Raw genomic sequence first — 22,636 nt, 5'->3', positions numbered from 1 at the left:
TAATTATTAAAAAGATACGTATTATAATTAATTCAACATAAACATAGACTGAAGAAATAAAAAACATCGAAATAATCATGCTTTTATTAAAAAAAACAATCAAGAGGATGTGAGGCATTTATTTTTTGAATGTTTATAGTATTGGAGAATGGAAATTAATCAGAAAATATACAAGATTAAAAAAGAGGCGCTTTTTATTAAGTTTTTTCCATCAATAGTCACCTTTTTAATTCCTTTCAAAAATTGAAATGACAGTTTTAAATAAAATGCACCATCTATGTTTCAATAGCCAAATTAATCTTACAAAAAGTACTCGAAGAATAGTGATTCAAAAGTTATGACAAAAATGTTATATATATACTTTTTATGTTTGCAAGATATTAAAGTACTAATGCTTCTTCTTCTTTCTTTGGCTCTACAACCCATGGTGGATTTTCGCCTCCATAATATCTAAACATAAAATATTTTATCCGCAAGTCCTCAATGTTGGACTTTAAATCAAGGAACATCTCCTTTATTGGTACATCATTTCGCCCAATTATGACCATGTTACCATGTCAGTTACCTGCCTTTCGCTTTGTCTTTCTTAGATGTTAGAATTTGTTTGACATTACATCTTAGAACTGTCAAAATAATTTGTCAATAACATGTTAAGCTAACAGCAAAAAAAAATTTCAGTAAAAATAATGTTTCATTAAAAAATCCTCATATTTACTTTACTTGGACATTTAAAAATGCCCGTTTAAAAATTAATAGAAACTAATTAAAAAAAAACCATAAAAAATGAGTACTAATAAACGTTTTGGAAGACACCCGGCAATAGAATCTGCGAGTGAACCAATATTAACAACGCAGCCGGAAATGAAAGACGAAAGTAATAACTGGAGATTAAAAGTATTATCAAAACCTAAAACACTTACACCTAAATACGAAGAACCACCATACGTATTTGAATCAGGAGTACGTCCAGAAGCTTTAAACTGTCGACCAAAAAGCCGAGATAAACATATTAGTCTTCCAGTGTTGCGAAAATTGTACGAAAACAAACGTACTTTTGCCGGTAACCCAAATACGTTAAAAAATTATGCCGAAAATATGGATAAACATATCGCAAAAGCTTGGGATAGTATTTATAATGAGTATAAAAAAGCCAAAAGAGATAAAAAATTAAAGTTGTTGACGAGAGACAGAAAAAATGTATCCAGAATTAAAACTGGTAAAAAGGGGAAAGGTAACGATGATGGAAGTTCGTACGGATCGGGGGATCGGGAGAAACAATTTTCAGAATGGGCTGTGGTAAAAGCTCAACCTAAAAAAGTGTTTGAACCAGATCCTATCGATGTAATATTTTATGCGAAATCATTGCGAATTAAACATAAATTATTTTTCTTTTTTAGCGTGGACCTCGCGCCGATTTAGAAGAAATGCATTCAAAAATAAATATTATGTCGACACCACGGAAAGTTACAGCAAAATATTTGTTAAACCACCTAAACATCTGGTACAAAAAAATATTTCTAAGTATTCATAAATGATATTGTATTTTTAGCAGCTTTTCTTGGCCTATCCTTTTCATCTCCACGTTATCCCGGACCAATTTTTTTCTCTTCTCTCAAGTGGGATTCTCTCTTTACTCATCAAGTTAGATCAGTTCATCCTCCTTAATTTCCCTTTCTATCCTAATTTTCAGGATCCTTCCATATAACTTTCCAAGTGATGACGTTGGATTTCTTTGGCTTTAGTGCATTATTCGCTGGTCCAGTGTTCACCAGCACATTTAACAACTCTTGGATTTTTGTGGCAATAAGCTTTGGTGTGGCTCCAACCTTTACACCTTTTGCACTGGGGCATTTGTTTTGGCTTTCTGTACTCTTCGATTTTGACACGCATTCCTAATATGTTTCTTATTTCATGGATTCTTTTTACATCCTCTGACGGTGCAAAATCCAAAATGTGTAAACGAAGAGGCGCTTTTGTTTTGTATCTTAACAGATTTCTGGTTTGCTTATTTTCATAAGTTGATCAGGACAATTCTTTTCAGTAAGCGTCTTTGATGCTTCCCTTTGGTGGTTACTAGAGGGTTAAGATTTTGTAGGGTTTTTAGACCTTCTATAATGCCCCTCAGGTCATCTATTTGTTTCTGAAGAGTAGTTCTCTTGTATATGGGGATTATTTGAGACAATCTAGTGGAATGTCATCTCCTCTAAGACATTTGTTAAATATCGTGCATATTATATTCCAGGACTTTCATGTAGCATGTTTGATTAGCTTTATAGGAAGATAGAGCTTATAGGGCTCTATAGAGAGTATTCATAAATAATTGCTTAATATTTTTTTTAGGTGAAGGAGAGTGCTTTAAATTATGTTCCGACTGAAAGAGTATTAAAACTGACTGTACTACCTCCACGTTTGGCTAAAAAAGAGTCAATAATTGATACAGGAGCGGTAAAGCCAGGTGCATTATTATATAAAGGTAAAAATTTAATTATAAATTGAAATTTGGAAAAATAATTATAATTTTTATTAGCTACTGAACGCGATTTAATATTAGCAACACCGCGTTCAATAGCTGTATCAGCCGAACCAGATTTGAAGGAAAATCCTTTTATGATTTCTCCAGGGGCTTTAAAATATAAACCAACCCCAAGAATTTTGGAATTAGCGAAACCGCGAAAATATTAAAAATTATTTATATATAATAAAATATGTCCAAGTAAAGTAAAAACATTTAAAAAGTTAATAAGATGTGTTTAATTTAATCATCAAATCATATGAAATTGTAACAATACTTTATTAACACAAAAATAATAGAATTAATAATTACCATACTTTTCGTTATTAACATTTGTATTCCTCTTCATATCGTTAACGAAACGACACCGTAAAGGAGTCGTTGTATGAAATGATTGTAAAATATTATTGAATCGTTGTTCGAGTTCAGCAATATCTCCTCGTAATTTAACATTGTGTTCCCTAACTGAGCTACTAGTCGAAAATTCATCTTCACTTTGCATAGGTTTATCTTCATAGGTTAAAAAGCTTTCAGTACTTCTTTGAAAAATATCAACAATTTCCATATCAGATAAAGCAAACTCGTTAGGTGGACAATTAATCCTAGTTCTACTATTAGAACTACCCCAACTTTCGCATCTACTTCTACTTCCATTTCGATACCCAGTCCGTTTATAATCACCCAAATTTTGTAAATTATTATTTGACATTTGCTTATTTTTCGGTATTTTAAATCCATATTTGCTTAACAAAATCGATATGGGATGTTGCAAAAACGCATCGTGTTTCTCTTCTTCTTCCGCTCGTTTCCTCGCCTCTTTCTCCACCAATTTATTGTTGTACAATTTTTTGAACTCGTCGAAATGTTTTTTGCGACGTTGCATCTCGGCAAGTTGATATTCTGGAATTTCTTCCTCCAAGGCTGTATCATCGGCAAAATCATCTTCAAAATAAATCGTATCTCTGGAGGGATAGTAATTTTTTGAACCATTCGTTATTGACAGGCGAGATTGATATCTGGAATGATTACTACGAATTTTGTCCATTTTAATCCAAACTTAACCGAAAACGAATGCTGAATAATTTTTTTATGACATTATCGAATTTTTGTTGTTATGACAAATCAAAAAAGGAATAAATTTAAGTTTGTTTAAATAATTGTAACTTTATAACCTCAAAAATTATTTGGTGACGTCAAAAATTCCAACATGAATTTAGTAACTTAATTTTAATTTATTGATTAAATCGTTATTATTGTTTAATAATAATAATAATTATTATTATTATTACACTATATATAATAACTATGTTATTTATTGATTTATAACAATTAATATTTTTGAGGTTATTTTTTTTAAATCAACCAATAAAAATTAATTTTTTTAAAGTTGGTCACCATTAAAAGTTTAGTTCAAACATTTATTGAATGATATAATCATTTAAAAATTAATTATAAAAAATGGGTTTAACTTTATCAAATTTGTTCACTCGTCTTTTTGGAAAAAAGCAAATGCGTATTTTAATGGTAGGATTAGACGCCGCGGGAAAAACGACCGTACTTTATAAATTAAAATTAGGCGAGATTGTGACAACAATTCCCACTATCGGTTTTAACGTCGAAACGGTGGAATATAAAAACATATCATTCACCGTTTGGGATATCGGGGGCCAAAATAAAATACGACCGTTATGGAAACATTACTTTCAAAGCACCGAAGGAGTAATTTTCGTTTTGGATTCGACGGATCGCGAACGAATCGACGAAGCACGAAGAGAATTGCACAATATTTTTCAAGAAAACGAAATGAAAGGCGTCGTTTTGTTGGTTTTAGCAAATAAGCAAGATTTGCCGAACGCGATGAATATGGATGAGTTAAAAGAGAAATTAGAATTAACCAAATTAAAAAATAATTGTTTTTTGCAATCGACTTGCGCTACGAAAGGAAGTGGGTTATACGAAGGGTTTGATTGGTTATCGAACGAATTAAGTAGAAGATGAAAAAATTATTTTGTTAGTTTAAATTAAAAATTATTTATTGTTTAGGTTAGGTTGTCAACGTCAAGTTTGAATTATAAATTACAGATTCCTGTATTTATTTTGATTAAAACGTCAAATAAAAATGAAATTTTATTTTATTAATATTTTAAAAAAATTCTTTATTTTTTTCATAATCTAAAACATGTTTTCCCTCGATATTTCGATACATCCACTCGGATCCACCCCATCCTTTTAAACCGTTCACTTTAAACGTACATAATCTCTCGAATAATTTGGCCTCCCAATCCTTACTAATATAAAAATGTGGCGATTCCTTGACATGGACTTTAATAACGTACGATTTATGTCCGGCATAAATTGAAAAGCCATAATCAAAAGGAGCTTCGCCGTTTTCGCCGTGTTGATGAAGGACTAAATCGCAATTTTCAATTGGATACATTTTTTGTTCAATCGATGAGTAAACAAAACCCATTGAAAAACTAAAACAAACATAATTAATAGATTAATTTAATTTTTAATGAAATAAAATCACCATGAAATAGCTACGGGCATTGAAACAACTCCAATCATAATTCTATCGCCGTTTTCAACCGTAATAAAATGCAAAGCGTAACGGTGAAAAATTCTCCATTCCCTTTTAGAGGCAAAACTGTGATCTCTGCAAACGTTTATTTTTAAATTGAAAGGTTTTCCGTCGATTTCAACTTCAGTTAACATATCACCAAATTGTTCATAATGCATTTGATGAGTTCTAAACAAAATTATATAAATAATTAATTTTAAATCTAAATTTTAGTTTAGTAATTACTCATTTAAAGTTCTAAAAAAATCTCTACTCCATGGCTCAACAGCCAAAGCTTTCGCCATCATAAAAGGATCCATATCAACATCAACGTTATAAGGTGGTAATTTTGAGACAAATTCTCCAACGATTTTAACATTGTACCATTTACTTCTATTATCAGCCGATTTCATTTTTCCGTTATATTTAATTTTCCAAATTTTCATTGGTTCAATTACGGATATTTCAATTCCTTCTGCTTTGTATTCTTGCGTTTCTTCCAATTGGTAAAGAGCAGTACTCGGTAATTTAGGACTTTCAAGTAATCCCAATTTAGAATCGTTTATTTTTAAATAAATAAATCCATCCACGAGTTTATTACTTCTTCTAGCGGTTGCTATAATGAAATAATCACCCTTCGAATTTGCACCGTTAAAAAATACAGCATCAACAGCCTAAAAATAATAATTAAAAATGCAAATTGTTAATTGGAGTCTTGAAGCAAACCAATTCGGAGTCTTTCAACGGTTGGGGTCCATCTTGAAGAATATATTTATCGACTTTTCCTAGATCTCTCCTTCGTTCACTTTTTAAATAATTAGCAATCTAAAATAAATTGATGAATTAAAAATTATAATGAATACTTAATTTTTACCTGTCTAAACTTTAAGACACTGTACATAAAAACAACTTTAAACCAATAAATTTTAGTTGGTCGTTGGTAAACGTTGAAAATCGGACTCCTTGCTTCTCCGGTTAATAACTTAACAATAATTATAAGAAACACAGAGGACGCTAAAATTATTAAATCAATGTACGTGAACATTTTGGTTCGATTTAATTTTAAAGTTGTTCCATAATCTTGAGTTGAACCTATCGAAGTGAAAACTTACAGAGATAATAATACAATAAACACGTTTGGATAACTTTTTTTTTTAAATTTAGTTATCTATGGTCTGAAAGGTGTATTTGGTAAGAAACGGGCAAAGTTTACGTGAGATTACATAAAATATCTAATCGGGGTGATTCAAAATAAAAATGAGTTGCAATAATAAAAATAAAATAATTTAAATAATCATATGTGAAAAAGATAACGATTTTATTTGTGTACAGGTACCTGTTTTATCGACTTTTGTGAAAGGAAATTTTAATGTTATGTTTCGATCTCGTTTTGTATTGATTTCTAAGATTTAATCTTTGAAAAATCATCATCAAGCAGCCCTCTGCGTCCATTCTTGGACATAGGATATATTCTGTTCTATTCGATTCTATTATGTGCTATTCCACTGATTTTAATAAGGTAGGTTTTTGTCTAAATAAATTTATCTCTCCAAACTTTTATATTACTTTATATTATTCAATTTTATTTATTAATAATATAGTTTTATTTTACATTGTATTTAAAAAAAATTGAAATAATGAGTAGAAATACGCAAATTTAAACAGAAAAAGTGAATTATTAGAAATTTTACATAGATATATTTAAATATTTAATAAGAAATTACATAAAATATGTTTCGCCATCGACACTTAGAGCGCGAAAAGATTATTATTTAATCTTCGAAGAATGAACCAGCGTTGCGTTGTGTATATAAACATAACAATAACAAATTTTGAAGTTTTATAAAAGTCATATCAAAATTATCAGTAGCATCATAACACTTATCCACGGTTGGTCAAAATAGAAATTAAAATATGGACGTTAACGTTGAAGAAATATACAGATGGATAGACGGTTTTACTATATCGCGACCAAAACGTAACATACACAGAGATTTTTCAGATGCAGGTAAAATTATCATACAAGATCTGTCACATTAGTCACAATAAAATCCACACGTGACTATTTCTATTAAACACTTCCTCGTGAGTCAAATTGACAAAAAAAAATTGTTTTAGTTCCATTGGCGGAAATCATCAAAATCCATTTTCCAAAATTAGTCGATTTACACAATTACAGTCCGAAAAATGCTTTGGCACAAAAAATCATCAACTGGAATATATTGAACAAAAGAGTTTTAGCGAAATTACGTATCCATCTAAACACGCAACAAATTGAGGAGTTGGCCAAATCTACTCCAGGAGCGATCGAAAAGCTTTTATTTAATGTTAAACAGCGCGTCGATGAGAAAAGTGATAAAGATAATAGTAGACCTGGAAGCGATATTTATGTTGTCGAAGGATTGTCTGCTCAAGTTACTGGCGAAGTAGTTCCAATTAAGGTTAAAAGTGGGTCGAAAATTTTAGATCAAAAAATTGTACCCTCCGATATGTATGATAATATGAAAAAGGATATTGAGGAAAAAGAAAGTGCTATAAGTACATTAAAAAACAAGGTTAAAAAAAATTAAATCTGGTTTTTGAAATTTGATTATGCGTTTCATTTTAGGTTGAGCATTTGGAAAGTTTATTAAGAATGAAAGATGAACGTATCGGTGACCTTTCCGACCAAATTAAACGACTATCCGATACTAATAACACCTCTTCTGGGAATCGATTTCTGCCAAAAATGTTTAGCACGGATAAGTAATTAATATCAATTATACTAATTTATTAATAAATATTTAAAAAGAAATTATTTAATTATGTCAAGCTTCATTATGTCAAGACCCACTTTTAAATTTTTTTATCAATTTCAGTCATACACAACATTAAAACACATATTTTATACTTATAATTAAAATTAAAATACAAAACAAAATGAAACCATTAATCAAAACCTCGTTAAAGGTTTTGTTTTAGAATAAATTCAATCGTTTAAGGGCACTTGCGATCTATTTGAACTTTACCAGATTCTTGATACTCTTGCATAGAAACCCACATTTGTTGGAATGTTCCTATCGAGGCTAAAATCGAACCTCCCACCCAAGCCCCAAAACGTCTCTCCACAGTACCGTTAGCTGCTATCATTTTTAAACGCATCGAACCGGGTGTTTTCGATTGTAAATCTTTATTTAATCTGTCACTAAAACCCTAAAAATAATTTAATTAATAAAAATGTTACAAAAATTATTTATTTTGGGCACCTGTACTAAAGAATTTCCTCCTGTTAATACGACTGAACTATAAAGAGCTGGTCGAACATCAACATCGCACATATTTGCGCTTGTAATCGCTAAAAAAAAATTGATTTAAAACGAAAATTATTAAATCGGATTAAATTGATTCTGCAGCATAGGGCTTATTAGTCAATTTTAGATAATTTTAGTTTCCTGAATACGAAAATAATATTTTTGTTGAATTTTAAAAAGAGGGGAATATTTTTAAAACGTTTATTTTATTATTATCAAATGATTTCAAATAAACAAAGTGCTATAAATGACACAAAAATAATAAAATTAATCATAAAAAAACATGTCAATAAGAGTTAAGAAAAACGTTTTGTATGGGATTTTCTATGGTGTTTTTAGTCTGGACAGTGTCCTTGCAACTTCCAGCAGTAGTCTGCCATCATATGGCGATTCTTGATATCCAACGGCCGTGATATTTTTCCGGTGGAACCGTTCCCGTTTTTGACACTCATATTAGCTTCTAATTTTTAGAAATTTTGGAGCAATTTGTCTACTACTTTGAAATAATCCTCAGCTTTGATTCCCCAAAAAAATTTTGACAATTGACACAAAGGTTCCTCCTTCCAAATCAACCTAAGTCATGTTGTGTGAAATCATCGTTGTTTATAAGAGTACGGCTTAATTGCGGCCTATCAAAAATTCCTCCTTTTAACTTTTCTATATTGAGACCAGGAAATAAATGACAAATATATTTGAAGCAATAGCCATTCCTATCTAAAGCTTTAACTAACTGTTTTATTAGCCCAAATTTTATATGTAGTGGCGGAAGAATGATTTGTTCTTGGCTGATGAACGATGTTAGCTTTCCCTACAGTCATGTTCATTCTGTATGGCTCCTTTTTCCTGCTCCAGTGTTTACTTTACGCACGACTGTCCCACAGACAAAGTAAACATTTTTAAATCTACACACACTGACCACTGACGATGATAAATTAAGTTTTTCTAAAACAAGTTTAATATTCTTCCTTAAGAGTAGTTGAATGATCGGGATTGAATTATGCAGTAACACACATTGCAAACTTTTTTTTGAGCTATCTATGAAAAGTTGCCAGTTTTTTAGTTGGTATACTCTTTTTGGTCATTAAAATATAGAAGAATGTCGCGCTCTCTATCATACTAGTGATACGCCAGGCTGAGGGCAATGTTTTGCTTTTAGTCTTGTCGCAAGAAGCTCAGCTGGAGTGTAAGTACGAAGCAACGCACCTTTAACCATATTCGCGCTATTATCGTGAACAACCGCTTGAATTTTAGTGATGAGTATTTCCCATTTCATCTAACAGTTCTCTTGTGATATTGTCTGATGTGTGTGATGCAGGAAAATTCACTAAGTTTAGAACGGCATGATTCAGTTTAAAGCTTGCTGATGTCAAGTGCGAACTGAGAAATGCGTCATTATTTACTGAACAAGTCCAAAGATCGGTTGTAAATAATATATCTTCAGCCGTTTCTAACTCGCTCTTTAGTTTGCTAACCACTCTCTCATACATGTCTGGAATGATTTTCTCAGTGACGTACGTGCTGCTAGGAATAGTGTATTGCGTCAATCCCCTACCCTACAGTATCAAAAGCTGGGTTATACAAAACGAGGTATTCCCAGTAAAATAGGTACAAGAAAAGGGTTGCCAGCATTTAAAAATGTAAAACCAGAATAATATGAGACTGATTTTTTTAACTTCATTGCTTTCTTATCTCATAACCTTCGAAATATTTTAGATTACAGTAACAAATAAATGACTGGTAAGTTCAAAACTACTAAAAGGGTGATATTATTATTTTTGACTACCTTATAATATACAGGTGCCCATTATGTGTGGAATAGTATATATCTTAGTAAGTACCAACTTTTTAAAAAATCATTTTATACAACAGTTGTTTAATATTTGATTTGCCATAATCAGTTGTTATTAGACTATACTCTGTTTTTAAACCAGGAGGAGTAAACGCGAAAGTCAGATTTACACTAGGAAAAATCACCAGAAAATATCACTAGATATTTTGGCGGTAAATTTAAATTAATAATTATTATTATTTATTTATTTACTTATTATTGTATTTATTTTCGTTTGTTATCGTCAACACTAAACATACAAATTAACATTGCAGTTATGAGTGTATTTATTTCAAAATATAATAAAGAAGGGTTTAAGAACACAAAATTTACAATAATGACACGAAACTGTCGAATTGTCAATAACCTAACCTTCAAATTCAAAATTGCCTGTGTGTGAACCTTCCTCGCATTCAACCAATCACGTGCAAGGTCAATCTGGTGTCACAAATTTAAAATACTCCTCCTGGTTTAAAAACAGAGTACAATTGCCAAAGAAAACTTCAAGGTATAATTAATGTTTGTAAACAAAACTAACCTTACCTAACATTCCTTCACGCTATAATTGACATTACAAAAGAAAACTTCACGCTATAATTGCCGTTACTAATTGCCAAAGAAAACTTCATGGTATAATTAATGTTTGTAAACAAAACTAACCTTACCTCACATTCCTTCACGCTATAATTGACATTACAAAAGAAAACTTCACGCTATAATTGCCATTACAAATTGCCAAAGAATACTTCATGGTATAATTAATGTTTGTAAACAAAACTAACCTTACCGAACATTCCTTCACGCTATAATTGACATTACAAAAGAAAACTTCACGCTATAATTGCCATTACTAATTGCCAAAGAATACTTCATGGTATAATTAATGTTTGTAAACAAAACTAACCTTACCTAACATTCAGCGTCTGAAGACACAGGGCTAAACCCGAAACTTAAATATATAGAACTTAGCGCTGAATAACAATTAAAACTAGAACTAACACTTGCACTAGAACCCTTGTTTATAGATATAAATATATCTATATCTATAAACAAGGCTAGAACTATACTCTGTTTTTAAACCAGGAGGAGTAAACGCGAAAGTCAGATTTACACTAGGAAAAATCACCAGAAAATATCACTAGATATTTTGGCGGTAAATTTAAATTAATAATTATTATTATTTATGTATTTACTTATTATTGTATTTATTTTCGTTTGTTATCGTCAACACTATACATACAAATTAACATTGAAGTTATGAGTGTATTTATTTCAAAATATAATAAAAAAGGGTTTAAGAACACAAAATATACAATAATGACACGAAAGTGTCGAATTATCAATTACCTAACCTTCAAATTCAAAATCAAAATTGCCTGTGTGTGAACCTTCCTCGCATTCAACCAATCACGTGCAAGGTCAATCTGGTGACAAATTTAAAATACTCCTCCTGGTTGAAAAACAGTATAATAATAATTATTTGAAACGTTAAAATTTCAAAAAACCTCAATTTAATTCAATTTTTTAGGAGTTTCTAAAGATTTGACATTGAGATAAACAAATTCCTTTTTTCATATGATTTAAGCATAATTTAATTAATTTTCGTAAAAAAACATGACGTTTCATAAAATTGACATTTAATTTTGACAAATTGTTGTGAAGTTGGTTACAGTTGGCAACATTGAATTTGTGTCACATTGACGTTTAAACTTTATTCAAAAATTTATTTAAAAACATAATTTATGGCATCAATTTCAATAGTAGTTGTGGGCAAAGTATAGTATTCCACTCAAATATAATGAGCTATTATTTACTCAGGTTAATTATGCTTAACCTTAACTCGTATAATAATATACTATTTTATATTCCTTTTTTTATGTCAAATAATAATGGCAAGTTATTCGACTATTCGCCATAGGGAATTGCGATTAATTAGTATTCGATACAACAACTATTCATGGCATTTCTAGCAACAATAAGTATTTGTCATGTTATACTACGAAAAAGACACGTTAATGAGGGAAAGTTTGTAAAAAAAAAACTGTATTTTTTATAGAATTATGAGAACCGATGTCAATTCAAACGAAATAATGTATAGGCTGAGTACTTCATAATTATATGTATCTAAATTGACTTCATAACCTTATGCAACAGACAAAAAATCTTTTTTTGTTCCCCTGTGAATTATTATTTGATAAATTTACCAATATTTCCTGCCCCTAATAAATTATGATCAAATAATCCTTCCGCCAAACGAAAACGTTCTGAGCCAAAATCTTGATGGTACCCCGATGGGAATTCATGATGAACAGCAGGTATACTACCGACAATTCTTTCGTCATAAGGAGATTCAGAAACCTATTTAAAAAAAAAATTAGTTATCTTTTTAATCATTAAAATCATTATCTAACCTGTAAAATACTTTGTTGAAAATCTTGTACAGTTCTTTTAACCATATAAACCATCCAACTATTTGTTGGGGTAAATTGTAAAGCTTTTTTCGTAAATTTAGGTTTTTCTTTATCTCGAACAACTTCTTTATTTGCAATTAACGGAGCGGGGGTTAAATCAATATTTTGGGACTCAAGGTTTTCCTTGGCACGTAAAATTAAATAATCTCCACCCAACGGTGATTTAACAACAGCATTATTAATAACATAACCGTCCAAAACGGGAACGGCGGTTGTGTGAGTTGCCCCGCTATCGATAACTAAAGCCGTCGATCTTCCATTTGCGAAAGCAGCTAACGCCGCGTTTTTAACCAAAAAGAACGCCGGAACTTTGTACTTTTCAAACATTATCTCAGTCAATTTTTCACGTTTTAAACGATTATTCCATGGGGATTCGGAAAATAAAACCGGGTGGTACTCAGAACCTGATTGGATGATTTTTTCATAAGAATAATCAATTACTTTTTCGAAGAAATCCCAATTCTCAATCATCCCTTCTTTCATGTAACTATGTAATTCCATGCTGGGGCGAGGAGTATGTAAAAACGTTGTATCGATATAAAACTTCCATGCTGCAATAATAATTGTAAGATTTATTAGGTATAAAAAAAGGATAATATTTACACGATGGTGTTTGACTGATATTGGTAGGATCTTGTTTCGCTTCTGGTTCGAGTTTAGCAACTGGGGCCACACCAACGACGGCGGGAATTTCCGCTTTTGGCGTATCTTCTTGAGCGTACCCAACTCGCAAAGAATGATGACCTGGGTCAAAAACTAACGCCCCTATTTCATCTCCGCCGTATAACATACCCGATTGAGCGGCAGCAGCGGCCGCAGCAGCCATTCTTTATGATTATTAATGCAGAAAATGTGTTATTTGAGAAATAAACCCGGCTTAAAAATGCACCAAACCAAAAGTAGGGTTAAGTTTGGGATTTTAAGTGGCGCCATCTTTATCATTGATTTTATAAATTGTTATTAAATTTATTTTAAATAATTTATTTATTTATTTGGTGAGTTTTGTAAATAAAAATGTGTTTTGGATCGTTTAAATTTATTTTTAATTATGTTTGAAAAAAAAAGTGTTATTTAAGAAATAAACCCGGCTTAAAAAAGCACCATACCAAAAGTAGGGTTAAGTTTGGGATTTTAAGTGGCGCCATCTTTATGATTGATTTTATAAATTGTTATTAAATTTATTTTAATTAATTTCTTTATTTATTTGGTGATTTTTGTAAATAGAAACGTGTTTTGGATCGTTTAAATGTATTTTTAGTTATGTTTGAAAAAAAATTAAGAAAATGGGATATGTTCATCTTTGTTTTGTTGGGAATTTTTAGTGACTTTTCATGTTTGTGAGATCATTGAACGCGTCAACCGGCGCCATATTAGCATTGTTTGTGTTTACGGTTTAATTCACCGCATTTCAACAAGAATTTTCCTTTTTATTTTTCATGTAAGAGGCTAAAGTTTATTCAAAAATAACCGTTTATTAATCACGTAAGTAAATGAGGTTTTTCTATATAGTTTTTGTAAAAAAAGAAATTGTATACAAAAATTACTTCTGTGTAAGTATTTAGATTAAGTTTAGTCCCTTCTCTAAGCGTTACGCTTGAATAGTTCTTTGGGCGTAGTTCAGTCATTTAATTTTAGCTGTAGTAAATCTGAGCTGTTCTTATATTTTTGTTGTATTTTAATTTTTATAGAATGAGTCAAAAGACTGGAAAACGTTCAAGAAAAACTACAGATTCCCCTGTTGTGGTAATTGAGAACAAAAAAGAGACTGAAGATAAAGCAGAGATTAAGACAAAAAATGATTTGACCAAAAAAGACTCAAATATAAGTACAAAAACGATTAATAACGTAGAAGAGACCAAAGAAATTAAAGATAAACCACAAAAAGATAATATACAAAAACCAAAAGAAAAAGAATCTGAGAAAAAAGACACATCTCAAACCAGCGAAACAAGTATTAATATTATTGAAAATGAAAGCTCAACAAAAAGTGATGAAATTTCGAAGAAATCTTTTGAACAAGAGTCTCTTGATGGAGAAATTTTAGAACCTCTTATTCTTGAAGAAGCAAACGGAGTACAAATTTTGAGTCAATCTGAGGAAATAATACAAAATGGTGAAGGAGATGAAAAGAAAAAAGATGACCAAAAAAAGAAAGAAGATACTAAAGAAGTTAATAAAGAAGAAAAAAAAATTAACGGTGAAGAATCTCACGAAAGTTTAAAAAACGATGATAAAATCATTGAAACTTCAGCCGTTGACGGCAAAAAATCCTATAATTTAGAAGAAATTGATTTAAATAATAAAAATGAAACGACTTTGGAAACATTTAATGATTTAAGTACTCAAGCTGTTGTTGGAAGTGATGTAACTCGATTCACGGAAGATTTTGAGTACAGTAAATTTTTGTCAGCCTCGAAAGATCATTCGTTAACAGAATCTTTACGTCATTTATCAGCCAGACGATCAATAAGACGAAGTTATTATCCGGGAGTTGTAAATTTCGAGCAAGCGGACGCAAGTCGTAAACGAAAATATTTTGGTGGTGACTCATTGGAGGAGTCTAAGCGAGCTAAAAAAGATTCAAATTCATCAGGAATTATGTCTTATTTTGCTTATCCGTTTGCCAAAAAACCCGAGGCTTCAAGTACGCCTAAATTAACGGGTTATAAAAATAATGTTTTCGATAATAACGATGTTAATAAGATTGGTAATTTAAATACAAGCAATGAAAAAACACCGAGTAATAAGTGGTGTTCTGTTATGTAAGAATTTGTTGTTAAAAACATTTTTAAAAAAGGAACACGTTAATTTCATAGGATCTTTTTTATTGTTTTGACAAGTTTATTATTAATTACCTATTCATGCTCTTTATATTTATACTCTATAACTTTGTCCTCATTTTTTTTGAAGAGTATTAATTAAGTTAGTTTTAAAAACGATTCTTTTATTTCTTTTTCTAGGTTTACCTTGTATATTGTAACCTGTAGATAAATATTTTTATAAACAAATTGAACGTATTGAGATCAAAAAAGAAATTGTTGTAAAGTATTATTCTTGATTTATAGAAACCATTATGTAATAATCACTTTTTCAATAAAATTAAAACAAAATTAAACATTAATTCTTTTTTAAGTGAGTTAGAAATGTATTCTTGATAGATTATATAAATTATACAGTGCTTCCCAAAAGTAACGGATAAATTCGTTAAAACAATCAAAAACGGTTTATAGAAAAATCGCTGAGAGGGGTCTAAGGATTTAAATTTTTTTGTATATATTTTAAAGTTTTTTCGCCAAAAAAAACTACAAACAAAGTTATGACATCATCGCTATTTTTTCAAATAGCAATCCCCCATTTTTATTATGGAATATGAAAGAGGATATTATTTTGATTTTGGTACAATCAAAATTAATATTAGTTACTTAAGAAAATTTTCGAGAAAAATTACCTTAAAGATTCATGATCTTCCATTCATTTGAGGTAAAAAAAATAGCAGTAGTAATGCGTAACCATGGCAACCAGTTTTTTAGATATTTTATTAAGACAGTGATTAATTTTTGATATTTGAAACAGTTGTTTGGCATGGTACTGCTATTTTTCCATCTCAAATGAATGGAAAATCATGAAACTTTAAGATAACTTCTCTCGAAATTTTTCTTATGTAACCAATATTAATATTGACTGTACTAGATTCAGAACAAAGTCCTCTTTCATATTCCGTAATCCATACCAAACAATTGCACATAATTTAAATCTTTAGACCCGTCTCAGCGAAGAGATTTAGCCGCACGTCTCCCACGACGGCTAAACCCGAATGTTTCTAGTACTAGGTCTTGTGTTAGTTCTAGTGACAGTGCTAGTGTAAAACTAGAACTTACTAAAGGTGCCTTTAGTGCGAAGGAGATTTGGATATGTGGGTATTGGGAGATTTGAAGGAGGGAGAGTGACACTGTCACGAAACCTATTTACTGCGCAGGGTATTTGGTGATACAGCGATCCGGTCATCACGTGACTTAAACTATAAACTAACAATTATTTGTAACATAGTATGGGATAGGAAAGGTTTCAGATTTTTTTGGGACAATTTCACCTCCAAAACATAAACTTCAACCAACTTTCGGGTATTTGGAGAAACGGAGATTTATCCCCAACGTACTGACGTCACGTGATCGTCATCAGACGAATCTCCGTTTCACCAAACCTCCCTCGCACTAAAGGCACCTTAGGTGTTTTTTATAGAACTTTAAGTTGGCAACACTTTTTTAACTGGCGGCCTTTATTATAATTAAATTCGTAACTACAGTTTAATTAAAATCCTCTCTGGTTTTAAAACTCCCCAAAAACACAGAAAGGTATCACTCAACAGAAGAATAGTTTCAGTAAATAGTCTTCAGCCAGTAGTATGTATTGTAATCTCCAAACACTTAGCAGTGTTTTGGCAGCAATATATAGTCTTCTGAAAGCAGTAAATAGTGTTTTCCAACAATATCTAGCTTTCTCCAAGCAATTACTAGTCTTTCCAACAATATTTAGCATTCTGAAAGTAGTTAATAGCCTTTTGAAAACAGTATCTTCTCTTTCCAAGCAAATAATAGTTTCTCCCAACAGTATTTAGTCTTCTCCAAGCAGGTTGTAATCTTTTCTACTAGTATATAGTGCTCTGAAAACAGTAAGTAGTCTTATGGAAGCAGTATCTCGTCTTTCCAATCAGTTTGTAGTTGTTTGTTAGCACTATCTAGTCTCCTCCGAGCAGATTGTAATCTTTTCCACCAGTATCTAACATTTTGGAAGCAGTAGGTACTTTTTTTGGACACCATATATCTTCTTTCCAAGTAGTTATTAGTCTTTTCTAGCAATATATAACATTCTGGAAGAAGCGGTAGCTTCGAAGCGAAGTAGGTAGCTTTTTGAAAAGCATATCTCTTTTTCAAACAATTATTAAAGTCTTTGAAACCAAAAAGAGGTTGGAAGCAGTATTCCGCCTATTCAAGTAGGTTAACAGCAGTGTTATTAATAGGTATTATTTTGAAAACAGTATCTAGTCTTTTTCAAGTAAGTTGTGATCTTTCTGTAGTATCTAGCATTTTAGAAGCAGTAGGTAACTTTTTGAAATAGTATATCCTCTTTCCAAGCAGTTTTTAGTCTTTTACTAGCAGTATTTAATCTTCTGATAGCAAATTAGTCTGCATAAATAGAATAAACGTGTTAAAAGTTCCGAATTAAAAAATAGAAAAGTGCCATCTATTGACAATGGTGTTAAATTTATTTGGTTGTTAAAAAAGATCTATCTTAATTAATTAATATTAAATTAATTATTTATAAAATATTATTTATAAACATGAAATTAACCGTTTTAAACAAATAATGTAAAATGAAAACATTTTTATTCTTTTTAATATTAGATATGTCAAATTTAAAATCTTCATGTGTAGATGTCGCTTGAAACTTGAAATTGACAGTTCTAAAAGTGGGTGTAATCAATATGACATTTTTGGTTTTATGGTAGAAACGTAATATTTGTTGATTTTCCGGTGATAACCACGAAATGTATCGATAATTGTTGAATAAAGGTTCAGATTTGTTGTTGCGCGCCAAAACTGAACGGGTAATTATCTTCCATCTTATTAATTTCATTCAATTAAGCCGACCTATATTTATGACGTGTTAAAGTTATCTTATTATAAAGGTTATATTAACTAAATATATTTTCTTATTAGATAATCAGTCAATATGATTGGCGGGTTATTCGTTTACAACCATAAAGGCGAAGTCCTAATTTCAAGGGTATACAGAGATGATATTGGGAGAAATGCAGTTGATGCATTTCGAGTAAACGTTATTCACGCTCGTCAACAAGTCCGTTCACCAGTTACGAATATTGCAAGAACATCCTTTTTTCATATAAAGGTATAAACACAAAATCATAATTTGTTGGTGTTAACAGTGCATTTTTAGAGAGCAAATATATGGATAGCCGCCGTAACTAAACAAAATGTAAATGCTGCAATGGTGTTTGAATTTTTATTAAAAATAATTGATGTTATGCAATCTTATTTTGGTAAAATATCCGAAGAAAACATTAAAAACAACTTTGTTTTAATCTATGAGTTATTAGATGAAATCTTAGATTTTGGGTACCCCCAAAATTCTGATACCGGCGTTTTAAAAACGTTCATAACACAACAAGGTATTAAATCTGCCACAAAAGAAGAACAAGCTCAGATAACTTCCCAAGTAACGGGACAAATCGGATGGCGCCGCGAAGGAATAAAATATCGCCGAAACGAACTCTTTTTGGACGTCCTCGAATACGTTAACCTATTAATGTCGCCCCAAGGACAAGTTTTATCAGCGCACGTAGCCGGAAAAGTTGTAATGAAATCATACTTAAGCGGAATGCCTGAATGTAAATTCGGAATCAACGATAAAATCGTTATGGAAGCAAAGGGTAAAAGTGGACTATCCGGAGCTTCAGAATCAGAAGCCGCTCGATCAGGAAAACCCGTAGTTGTAATAGACGATTGCCAATTTCACCAATGCGTAAAATTATCGAAATTTGAAACGGAACATTCCATTAGTTTTATTCCACCGGACGGTGAATTTGAATTGATGCGCTACCGAACGACAAAAGACATCTCGTTACCGTTTCGAGTAATTCCTCTAGTTCGAGAAGTAGGTAGGACAAAAATGGAGGTTAAAGTTGTTTTGAAAAGTAATTTCAAGCCATCACTTTTGGGGCAAAAAATCGAAGTTAAAATTCCCACCCCTTTAAACACTTCCGGCGTTCAATTAATCTGTTTAAAAGGGAAAGCTAAGTATAAAGCGTCGGAAAATGCGATTGTTTGGAAAATTAAACGATTAGCCGGAATGAAAGAAACACAATTATCGGCGGAAATCGAATTATTAGAAACGGATACAAAAAAGAAATGGACCAGGCCACCAATTTCGATGAACTTTGAGGTTCCATTCGCGCCCTCAGGATTTAAAGTTAGATATTTGAAAGTTTTCGAACCAAAATTGAATTATTCCGATCACGATGTTATTAAATGGGTTAGGTATATTGGAAGGAGTGGATTATATGAGACGCGTTGCTAAAAGTAATGAAGGAAAATAATGAATCTTGTAATCGATTATAGATAATGTTATAGATACATGATGTATAAGATTATGTTTTTGAGGTTATCTAATTCTTGTTTTTTTTTTCTAATTTTTTCTTTTAATGTATAAGAAAATTATGCTTGATGATAAATGTAATAAATGTAATTGCTTTTTATGTTTAAACTTAAAATAATAAATGGATTAAAAAATTATTCAATTAGATAAGAAATAATGTTAATAAATGTATGGTACTCTTTTAGTTAAAAAAATAAAATGTGTGTAAAGAGGAAATTTTTATGATTTTGTTCTATCTAACGCAGAATATCAATTAAAATTAGAACTAAAGACATTCTGATTTGGCTGTGCATTTTTAAGACAGCTAAACCCAAATGATTCTAGTTCTTGTGTTAGTTCTAAAAAATTATACAACAATCTAGCGCTGAATAACAATTAAAACTAGAACTAACACGACGAAAAAACCTTTCAGGTGTTAATGTTAACTTTAATTTTATTATTATATTCGTAATCTTTATAAAATTACCTTTAAAATGAGTCCAAACATGACGCACTTATCTCAAAAAAGTTATAATAAAAAACATAAACCTGAAGTTAGCAACAATGAAGAGAGCAATTTAATTTTTAAATATTAATGCCAACCTTAATTTTTGATTTTTTTTATTATATTTTTGTGACACATTTTAAGACATTTTATAAAAATTCAGAATATATCAAAATGACGTTGACATTTCAAACCTTATATCTCGAGTAAATTGGAATTAAACGTATCATGTTTGGGCTGATTTTAAAGGATTTTTTCACGACGATTACAAATATGTCAAAATTGACGTTGACATTTCTAACCGGAAGTTGACCATTACTTCATTAATATCCAAGATAAATATGTCGTTTGTATTCATTTTAAAGGGTTTTTAATGAAGATTACAAATATGTCAAAATTAAGGTATTTTAAACCTGAAGTTAGTTGTCATATAATAGACAAATGGACAACTTCATGGTGTTATTTCATGATGTTTTCTTTATTAAAAAACCTTTAAAATGAGTCTAAACATGATGTATTTTTCTCAAAAAACAAGAAAGAGAATAAGAAATATTAATCTTGAATCTTTTTAGTTCTAGATCTAGTGTTAGTTCTAGTTTTACACTAGCACTATCACTAGAACTAACACATGACCTAGAAGGAGAAACATTCGGCTTTAGCCGCAATTTAGACGGCCGGCAACAGCTCAAATTTTCCTAATGTAACGTTTGCTTAAATCTGAAAAACTGACCAATAGCAACCGTTCTTTTTGGCGCTTCAATTTGAAAACACTCCTCCGAATTAAAAAAATAGAGTATTATAGTTTTATTACAATTTTATTATTTTATTAAACAAAAACATTACAACTTTTAATAAATAAATCTAAACATAAAACAGGTTAATATCACAATTCAACTTTAATTTTTTGAATTCTCTGAACAATAGCATTGGATAAATCATACAAAGTACCAAAATAATCAGGATCACCATCAACACTCTCATTTTGACTCAATTTCCGATACAAATTCCTCAAACTAAGCACAATATCTTTAGATTTATCAGTTAATTTCGATGAACAATCATCAACCATCAAATATAACGCCCCAAGACATCTCTCGATGATATCGTGATCGTTAGCTTCAATCACTACACTGTTTACAATCATTTTATTTAAATGATCACAATAATTATGAACTATTAATCGTTTTCTTAACTGGATATCCTCGTATTGTTTGATTTTTTCAACTTGTTTGGTGTCTTTTTTTGAATCAATTTCTTCTTGTAATAAATCGTTGATTAAAGTTAACATTTTTTGTTGGATTTTGAGATTATCTGACTCGAAAAGTTTTGAGAAGACACTTAAACCGGCATTTTCAACAAATTTTAATTGGGCGTAAGGAAAATCTCTTAATAAACCGCTTAGCGCAAATAAAGCTCGATATTTTACACTCATATCCGTGTCTAAAGCTAAAATGCGTAATAAAATGTCAACACTACCAGTCTCTAAAGCATGTATTTTAACGTTAACGTTATTTTGCATTGACGATCCTAACAATTTTAAAGTTTCCCTTTTAATTTCGCTGTTGGTTGCATTCAAATTGTGATAAACAATCGTTTTAAATCCATCCATTTTCACAAAATCGTTTGCGTTGTCGTATTGATGAACCAAAAACTCAAGATCTTCCAATATCGTTAATATCTCCTCTTCATCGCGATCCTTTTGTTTGGATATATCGACATGTTTCTCAATTAGTTCGCGTAAAATTTCCGCATCCGTTTTTGGGTTCAAATTTAATTCGTTAAAATCTTTTTTGAGTTCTTCGTAATTTTTGTAGGAAGTTTTACGATTTTCAGATTCGGAGGAGGTTTTTTCTGGGAAATTATTTGATTCATCCTCGATCATTTTTAATGCGTTTTTTGGTTTATCGTTGCTGATTAACTTTGCTTCCGTTACACCCGTTTCTAAGTTCATACGAACGTGAAGACCTTCTGGAATTTTTTGACCTATAAATGAATAATTGTGAAAATAACGTAACCTATAATTCATTTATTGGGTAAATAACATTAAACGTTTATAACTTATTGAGTAAATAATGACAAAATCCGTATTCAAACACCCTCCGAAATATTAGAAAATCACGAATTACTCTAGAATGGTAGTAGAAATTTGAAATATTTTTGATGATTTTTCACTGAGAAGAGTAACCGAACGTTAAAGGACATTTTTATCACAGTTGACAGCAAAAGCCTTATTCGAACAGTACAAACTTTAATTACTAAGAAAATTATACATTTGGAATAACACTAACACTTTGCTGGATGTCTGTTTGCGTAACAAC

At 30.7% G+C, this 22,636-nt stretch overlaps 9 protein-coding genes across 11 annotated transcripts in view; 5 read left to right on the top strand and 4 right to left on the bottom strand.

Annotated features, from left to right (window-relative positions):
- Positions 1-103: 103 nt before the first annotated feature.
- Positions 104-3,680, bottom strand: LOC139428968 (uncharacterized). Its single transcript, XM_071194115.1, has 2 exons — positions 2,825-3,680; positions 104-450 (listed from the first exon to the last, which is right to left on the bottom strand). The coding sequence occupies exons 1-2, from the start codon at positions 3,555-3,557 to the stop codon at positions 416-418; spliced, it is 768 nt and encodes a 255-aa protein (XP_071050216.1). The 5' UTR covers positions 3,558-3,680; the 3' UTR covers positions 104-415.
- On the top strand, positions 618-2,737 carry LOC111427544 (uncharacterized). Its single transcript, XM_071194114.1, has 4 exons — positions 618-1,231; positions 1,398-1,501; positions 2,341-2,473; positions 2,528-2,737. The coding sequence occupies exons 1-4, from the start codon at positions 784-786 to the stop codon at positions 2,680-2,682; spliced, it is 840 nt and encodes a 279-aa protein (XP_071050215.1). The 5' UTR covers positions 618-783; the 3' UTR covers positions 2,683-2,737.
- Positions 3,681-3,913: 233 nt separating the features above from the next.
- Positions 3,914-4,631, top strand: LOC111427642 (ADP ribosylation factor 4-like). Its single transcript, XM_023062881.2, has one exon. The coding sequence runs from the start codon at positions 3,971-3,973 to the stop codon at positions 4,508-4,510; it is 540 nt and encodes a 179-aa protein (XP_022918649.1). The 5' UTR covers positions 3,914-3,970; the 3' UTR covers positions 4,511-4,631.
- Positions 4,627-6,554, bottom strand: LOC111427639 (uncharacterized). Its single transcript, XM_023062877.2, has 5 exons — positions 5,947-6,554; positions 5,799-5,897; positions 5,319-5,746; positions 5,043-5,261; positions 4,627-4,989 (listed from the first exon to the last, which is right to left on the bottom strand). Exons 1-5 carry the CDS (start codon positions 6,115-6,117, stop codon positions 4,656-4,658), a joined length of 1,251 nt encoding a protein of 416 aa, XP_022918645.2. The 5' UTR covers positions 6,118-6,554; the 3' UTR covers positions 4,627-4,655.
- A 70-nt stretch (positions 6,555-6,624) lies between these two features.
- Positions 6,625-13,638, bottom strand: LOC111427638 (Brahma associated protein 55kD). Its single transcript, XM_023062876.2, has 5 exons — positions 13,265-13,638; positions 12,602-13,212; positions 12,395-12,548; positions 8,318-8,406; positions 6,625-8,264 (listed from the first exon to the last, which is right to left on the bottom strand). Exons 1-5 carry the CDS (start codon positions 13,485-13,487, stop codon positions 8,049-8,051), a joined length of 1,293 nt encoding a protein of 430 aa, XP_022918644.1. The 5' UTR covers positions 13,488-13,638; the 3' UTR covers positions 6,625-8,048.
- On the top strand, positions 6,987-7,874 carry LOC111427641 (sperm flagellar protein 1-like). The gene is made up of 3 exons (XM_023062880.2): positions 6,987-7,080; positions 7,191-7,627; positions 7,681-7,874. The coding sequence occupies exons 1-3, from the start codon at positions 6,987-6,989 to the stop codon at positions 7,819-7,821; spliced, it is 672 nt and encodes a 223-aa protein (XP_022918648.1). The 3' UTR covers positions 7,822-7,874.
- A 359-nt stretch (positions 13,639-13,997) lies between the features above and the next one.
- Positions 13,998-15,782, top strand: LOC111427640 (myb-like protein X). The gene is made up of 2 exons (XM_023062878.2): positions 13,998-14,143; positions 14,350-15,782. Exon 2 carries the CDS (start codon positions 14,351-14,353, stop codon positions 15,425-15,427), a length of 1,077 nt encoding a protein of 358 aa, XP_022918646.1. The 5' UTR covers positions 13,998-14,143; position 14,350; the 3' UTR covers positions 15,428-15,782.
- A 2,314-nt stretch (positions 15,783-18,096) lies between these two features.
- On the top strand, positions 18,097-20,050 carry LOC111427316 (adaptor protein complex 2, mu subunit). The gene is made up of 3 exons (XM_023062397.2): positions 18,097-18,266; positions 18,379-18,568; positions 18,617-20,050. Exons 2-3 carry the CDS (start codon positions 18,392-18,394, stop codon positions 19,754-19,756), a joined length of 1,317 nt encoding a protein of 438 aa, XP_022918165.1. The 5' UTR covers positions 18,097-18,266; positions 18,379-18,391; the 3' UTR covers positions 19,757-20,050.
- A 1,064-nt stretch (positions 20,051-21,114) lies between these two features.
- Positions 21,115-22,636, bottom strand: part of LOC111427190 (Sil1 nucleotide exchange factor) — a 40,250-nt gene continuing 38,728 nt past the window's right edge. For all 3 annotated transcript variants that reach the window (XM_071194111.1, XM_071194112.1, XM_023062191.2), the window contains one exon: positions 21,115-22,301. In XM_071194111.1, coding sequence (XP_071050212.1) covers positions 21,202-22,301 — 1,100 coding nt within the window. In that variant the 3' untranslated portion in view covers positions 21,115-21,201. The remainder of the gene's footprint in view (positions 22,302-22,636) is intronic.

Source organism: Onthophagus taurus, chromosome 2 (assembly GCF_036711975.1).
Source record: "Onthophagus taurus isolate NC chromosome 2, IU_Otau_3.0, whole genome shotgun sequence".
Classification (NCBI taxonomy): domain Eukaryota; kingdom Metazoa; phylum Arthropoda; class Insecta; order Coleoptera; family Scarabaeidae; genus Onthophagus; species Onthophagus taurus.
This window is presented reverse-complemented; position numbering and strand designations above follow the sequence as displayed.